This window comes from Formica exsecta, unplaced genomic scaffold (assembly GCF_003651465.1).
Source record: "Formica exsecta isolate Colony F162 unplaced genomic scaffold, ASM365146v1 scaffold364, whole genome shotgun sequence".
NCBI lineage: Eukaryota > Metazoa > Arthropoda > Insecta > Hymenoptera > Formicidae > Formica > Formica exsecta.
The window spans coordinates 50,563-57,389 of record NW_021850887.1 but is presented as its reverse complement, the minus strand read 5'-3'; the positions used below and the strand labels follow the sequence as shown (position 1 = coordinate 57,389).

The 6,827-nt window shown below is 35.5% G+C and overlaps 1 protein-coding gene across 1 annotated transcript in view; it reads right to left on the bottom strand.

Moving 5' to 3' along the window:
* Window positions 1–6,827, bottom strand: part of LOC115239095 — a 45,871-nt gene that overhangs the window by 4,114 nt on the left and 34,930 nt on the right. The window contains exon 8 of the mRNA XM_029813435.1: window positions 6,039–6,312. Coding sequence (XP_029669295.1) covers window positions 6,039–6,312 — 274 coding nt within the window. The remainder of the gene's footprint in view (window positions 1–6,038; window positions 6,313–6,827) is intronic.

Here is a 6,827-nt window from a genome sequence, read left to right as displayed (position 1 = left end):
GCTTCTAAGTAGGACTTCTTTGCTTGCATTTTCGCAATTTCCTTATTCCGCTTGCCCTGATTTCCGCGTTTTCGCAATGAAGTGATTGCGCGGTCGCTCGGGCTTCGCGCGTGGTTCACCTTGTCAGCGCTTCGCTCGGGCAACGCTCGTAACGTGATCTGTATTCGCGTTACACGTTGAGCAATGGTATAAAATAATATATATCTAAAATAATTTATATATAGTAACTAGTGTATAGCTTTTTCGGGCTATAACAGGCTATAAAAATGGCGTATCACGTCAAGTTTTTGAGAACACTTCAGTCAAAGTTGCTAAAATAGGCGTATTTGATACTTTTGCGTGAATTATATCTGGGGACGTGCTACAGCTCAAAATAAAACTTATGACTTATACTTTATGATAAAAATACCCGAAGTCCCAGGCACGAAAGGTTCTCCTGAAAAAAAGTGATCGAAACATAAGAAACATCTATCGCAATATTCTCCAGTCATACGTCTCCAATTGTCTGTTACTAAAATTTTTTTAGTAATAAAAGTAACAAAAAACTATTCTAATTTTGTTCTTAAGTGATATCGATCACAAAAACCTACACATACTCATGATTTGAATGATTTTTCAAAAATTTGGTCCGCCATTTTGGATCCTCCATTTTCAATTTGAAATTTCAACACGTGATTCGTGATGAGTGACCAGGCAAACGTATACATATCGACTTTCATGATTAGAATGATTTTAAAAAATTTTAGTAACGGACAATTAGAGACATATGACTGGAGGACACTAATAGATATTTCAACCACTTTTTTTCAGGAAAACCTTTTCTGCCTGAGATTTCTGGCATTTTTATCATAAAGTATAAGTCTTGATCTTAATTTTGAGCTGTCGCTACCGTCTGTAGTACGTCTCCATCGAAAGATGTAGCTCATGCCAAAGTATCAAAAACGCTTATTTTAGCAACTTTGAATGAGCAACTTTTCTCAAAAACTTGACGTGATATGCCATTTTTACAGCCAGATTCATAATCAGCGCTAAAAAATCTATCAGAAATAACTTGGTAGAATTTAAGGCAAAAAGAAAGTTCTTATTTTATCGACCAGTATAATCATCGTGACTAAAACTTAAATGCGAGATAGATAACGCAACGCGCACCGCATAGCGGTAAACGAACGAACTAGCGATTACCGAAAACTGTTTTAAGATCCGGGTGCAAGCTAAGGAGTTCTAAGTAGGACTTCTTTGCTTGCATTTTCGCAATTTCCTTATTCCGCTTGCCCTGATTTCCGCGTTTTCGCAATGAAGTGATTGCGCGGTCGCTCGGGCTTCGCGCGTGGTTCACCTTGTCAGCGCTTCGCTCGGGCAACACTCGTAACGTGATCTGTATTCGCGTTACACGTTGAGCAATGGTATAAAATAATATATATCTAAAATAATTTATATATAGTAACTAGTGTATAGCTTTTTCGGGCTATAACAGGCTATAAAAATGGCGTATCACGTCAAGTTTTTGAGAACACTTCAGTCAAAGTTGCTAAAATAGGCGTATTTGATACTTTTGCGTGAATTATATCTGGGGACGTGCTACAGCTCAAAATAAAACTTATGACTTATACTTTATGATAAAAATACCCGAAGTCCCAGGCACGAAAGGTTCTCCTGAAAAAAAGTGATCGAAACATAAGAAACATCTATCGCAATATTCTCCAGTCATACGTCTCCAATTGTCTGTTACTAAAATTTTTTTAGTAATAAAAGTAACAAAAAACTATTCTAATTTTGTTCTTAAGTGATATCGATCACAAAAACCTACACATACTCATGATTTGAATGATTTTTCAAAAATTTGGTCCGCCATTTTGGATCCTCCATTTTCAATTTGAAATTTCAACACGTGATTCGTGATGAGTGACCAGGCAAACGTATACATATCGACTTTCATGATTAGAATGATTTTAAAAAATTTTAGTAACGGACAATTAGAGACATATGACTGGAGGACACTAATAGATATTTCAACCACTTTTTTTCAGGAAAACCTTTTCTGCCTGAGATTTCTGGCATTTTTATCATAAAGTATAAGTCTTGATCTTAATTTTGAGCTGTCGCTACCGTCTGTAGTACGTCTCCATCGAAAGATGTAGCTCATGCCAAAGTATCAAAAACGCTTATTTTAGCAACTTTGAATGAGCAACTTTTCTCAAAAACTTGACGTGATATGCCATTTTTACAGCCAGATTCATAATCAGCGCTAAAAAATCTATCAGAAATAACTTGGTAGAATTTAAGGCAAAAAGAAAGTTCTTATTTTATCGACCAGTATAATCATCGTGACTAAAACTTAAATGCGAGATAGATAACGCAACGCGCACCGCATAGCGGTAAACGAACGAACTAGCGATTACCGAAAACTGTTTTTTGTAATGTTTGTGGAATGTTGCTGTAACGTTCTCATCAAATATTACAATAGCATGTTCCAATAATGTCTCAACAATATTACATTGCAACTTGCAAGATTGTAACATTACTGCAATGTAATTGCAATGTTCTGTGCTGTATGAGAATCCATCGTTAATAACGTCGGAAAACGTCGCTCACCAAAAAGACCGCTCCGATAATCTCTGGTCTCACCACGAGACCCTCCTCAGTCGACATCAGGCAATTCATGAAGAAGAAACCTATTCGGGAAGTGAAATGCCGACAGATCTAAAGCATTATCTTAATCAACCGACGACTATATTGAACGATAACCATTTGAACTACTGGCATAAAAACAACGTGTATCCGATACTAAGTAAAGTAGCACATCATTAATTACTTATAGTAGCAACGTCTGTCCCATCGGAACGCTTGTTTTCCAAGGCAGGTAGTATATTAATCGAAAGTCGAAACAGACTTTCGCCGACGCATCTACAGCAATTGCTGTTTCTTTCGTCGCTTTCGAACAAAGACTGGTTAATCGATTAATAAAAAAAAGTGAAAAATATTAATATATTATTTAAAATACTTTTTATTCTTGTCTTTAACCTTTCAAAAGCTTCCTAACTCCTAAATTAGTGGTCATCAATCTGTCAAGATTTGTGGCTTGCGCTAAAATTCGATTCCAATTTGGGTACAGAACTGCACTTTAGTTAATTCCTTTACTTTTTGGCATGTTTGGATTTTTTTATACTGTGTGATGTAAAAAGATCGATTCTCACAAGATCGATCTTCTGCATTCCGATTTTATAAGAATCGATTTTCACACCGGCGATTCAGAATCGATTCAGAAATCGATTTTTATCACAAGATCGAACATCCCTATCGTTATGTACCGCTCACAGTCGTACATACAGATTTGGAAACTCCCATGATGGGGGATGCGTCGCTTAATGACAACGGTTTCTATAGTTCTTATATTGGCCGCATGTATCGGTAGTTGTAAGGGATGTTGTTTTAAACCACGCTTTGAATTTGAATGATGCTTTGAATAGCAGTTTATACGACCGTTAATAACAGTGAATAATGAAAATAAAACGTGCAATTAACAAAAGTGAACACAATTTTTGTTGTTTGAAAAATGACGTATAGTGCCAAAATGCAAAACAGGGTATAACAGTATTCACGTGAAGAGATCAGTTTTTAAAGTGTCCAAAGACGATAAAATTCGCAAAAAATGGGAATCAATTATTCCGGAAATGAACTCTTTGAAACCCATGCAATTTATTTGGGAGACACTTCGAAAAAAATTGTATTGTGAGAAAGTTTGTGAAATACGATGAAACCGGCAGAGTAATCGCAGATGTGAGTATATCTTATTAAGGTTAACAAATATACGCCTTTTGCGTGATACATTTTTATATCTCTTCTATTAAAAAGTTATAGCCTTCAATATTTCGATATTTTACAAAACGTGAATTGAAATTTGAATGCAATTTCTGCACAGGTTTTGCTTAAACGTCCTTATTTAACAGCGGATGCAGTGCTAACAATATTTATTTCAGACGGTATGAAACAGAAAATCTTGTCGCATGCAAATAGATTGATTAATGATAAATTGATGAATTAGCATTAATAAATTATGATCACGATAATCATAGATGGTGAATCAAATTGATACAGCGAAAGAAGTATATTAGAATCAGAACTGGATTCTTCTTCTTCTTTCTTTTATGGCTGGTTGGGCATTAGTCGCCCATACACCATTGTTTCTTATGGGTTTGTAAGATATAAGCAAAAATTCCTCTTAAGAGAGGAGGGAGTCCAAAAAAAGGTCCAGACAAAGGACATATGCAGCACGCAAAAACACGTCCGAACCCGACACGTTGTCAGTCGGAACTAATCAGAACTGGATGTCTTACAACCACAAATAACTCTGGAGACGAATAATAACCTAAACAGCAAAGATGTATCTAGCGAAGGTATAAAAGTAAATATTATATTTTTAGTCTCAAAAAACATTCATGTTTAATTATCCAATGACATGGAAATATCTGCAGCAATCAGATGCTGAAAGCGTTAAAAACAGCACTGAAAAAGCAGACTCTATTTGTTTACAATCCCAGCCATTGAGTCCAAAAAAAGGTCCAGACAAAGGACATATGCAGCACGCAAAAACACGTCCGAACCCGACACGTTGTCAGTCGGAACTAATCAGAACTGGATGTCTTACAACCACAAATAACTCTGGAGACGAATAATAACCTAAACAGCAAAGATGTATCTAGCGAAGGTATAAAAGTAAATATTATATTTTTAGTCTCAAAAAACATTCATGTTTAATTATCCAATGACATGGAAATATCTGCAGCAATCAGATGCGTTAAAAGCGTTAAAAACAGCACTGAAAAAGCAGACTCTATTTGTTTACAATCCCAGCCATTGATTATTTTTATGAATTGCTTGCCTCAAGACCTTTCACATCTTCAAATTGTATAGTTAAATTAACAAAAACAGTTTACAGATGAAATTTTCATTTCATTATGTTACTATTTGAATGGCATTTATTGGTGCTTCAAATTATTTCCAAAGAAATTATTGAAATTACTTCCAAATGTCGACCTTACAGATCGAAACGTTTTATAAAAAACATTTTGGATTTTGACAGCTACCGGTGAAAAGATTAGAAGGAAACATCATTCTCTGTCGTACAATTGACGTGCGTAGGCGCATCTCTACATCCCGTGATGGCAGCGGCCATCAAAAGAACTATCCAAATCGTTTTCACTTTATCCTCATCATTAAAAAAGTAACGCAGTTTCCAGATCTGTATGTACGACCGCTCGTACGTAACTATTGTCATTTGTAGAGCGCTCCTCCCAAAACTTCGTCGCGCGCGTAGCGACCGCAAACTTTTGGGTTGTCTCTGGGCTGTTCCTTCTTGCCGCGCACTTATACTTACGCGAATTGGTCCATCTTTTTAAATTAATTTCTCAATAATTATTACGAAAATCGCAGAATGGAAAAGGATTTTTCTTCTCGGTTTCATCTGCTCTACTTGCACACGATGGGTGATGAGATTGACAGACACCCTATATACATACATACATATATACAGGGTGTCTGATAATAATCGCCCCACCCGTAATGTGCAGGTAGAGCAGATAAAACCAAATACGAACGGTCTTTTACCGTTTTGCGATCGTCGCAATAATTAATAAGAAATTAATTTAAAAAGATCGGCCAATTCGCGCGAGTATTACCGCGTGGTGAGAAAGGATGGCCTGATATGGGCGGCATTGCTTCTCGCTGCGTGCTTATACTCGCGCGAATTGGTCGATCTTTTTTAATTAATTTCTCAATTATTATTACGAAAATCGCAAAATGGTAAAGGACTTTCCTGCGGTTTCACCGGCTCTAACTGCACATTACAAGTGGGGCAATTATTATTAAACATTCTGTATATATAATTTGATAAAGAAAAAATATATCAAACATAAATTATACATAGATTTAAAATATATATGTCGGAAATTTAAATGCGATTGCAGTAAACGAATGACATTTCTTTATATCGTTAAGGTTTCTTTCATTTTTTCGAGTCTTAGGGAGGAAATTTTGCTCACCGAGAGGTCGGGGAAAGATGTCGGTAGAATCCTCCCAGCAAGGTCCTTGTGTAGGATGCGGTAAGATTCCCAGAGGCAAACAGGCGGCGTAATCAACATAGCCTTCCTGGCCGTGAGGTGTTTGAACATATAACCAGGCTTGGTTCTTAAAAATGGCATTTACGACTGTCCCCAGAGGAAGAGCCATTTCATCTTGAATACCGCCCTGAGTCTGATATAATACTGATGGAAAAGATAGAACGACTGGAACATTCGCTGGTTTCTCTATAGATGCCTAAAAGATTAAGAGATTTTATAAATTGTATATTCTTCTTATATCTTATTGTGTAAAAAATGTCCTAAAAGTTATAGAGAAATTAAAGAGATATTTCTTAGAGAAAATCAAATTATTCTGTTATTATTATTACTACGAAATAAAGAGAAATGATTATACAGGGTAGGCCATTTTAATGTATCCACTGAAATATCTTAAAATCTATAAGTTTAAGACAAAAATGTTTTAGACAAAAGTTGTATGGTTTCGAGGGGGCCATAAGATGATACCATTGGTTTGACCTTAAAGAGTTATTTGAAGGTCACATGAAGGTCACATTTAATTTTTTTAATGGAAGACTATATTTTTTATTGCATATTCTTGTAGCTTATCTCGAGAGCTTTTCAAAACAATATAATAAAGTATTTTTTCATTAAGTACGTTTTGTGTTATTTTATATTTTAATCTGATATATTTTGATATAAAAAATAAAATATCTCGTAAAATATTTAGTTTTCGATAATCTTACCGTAATA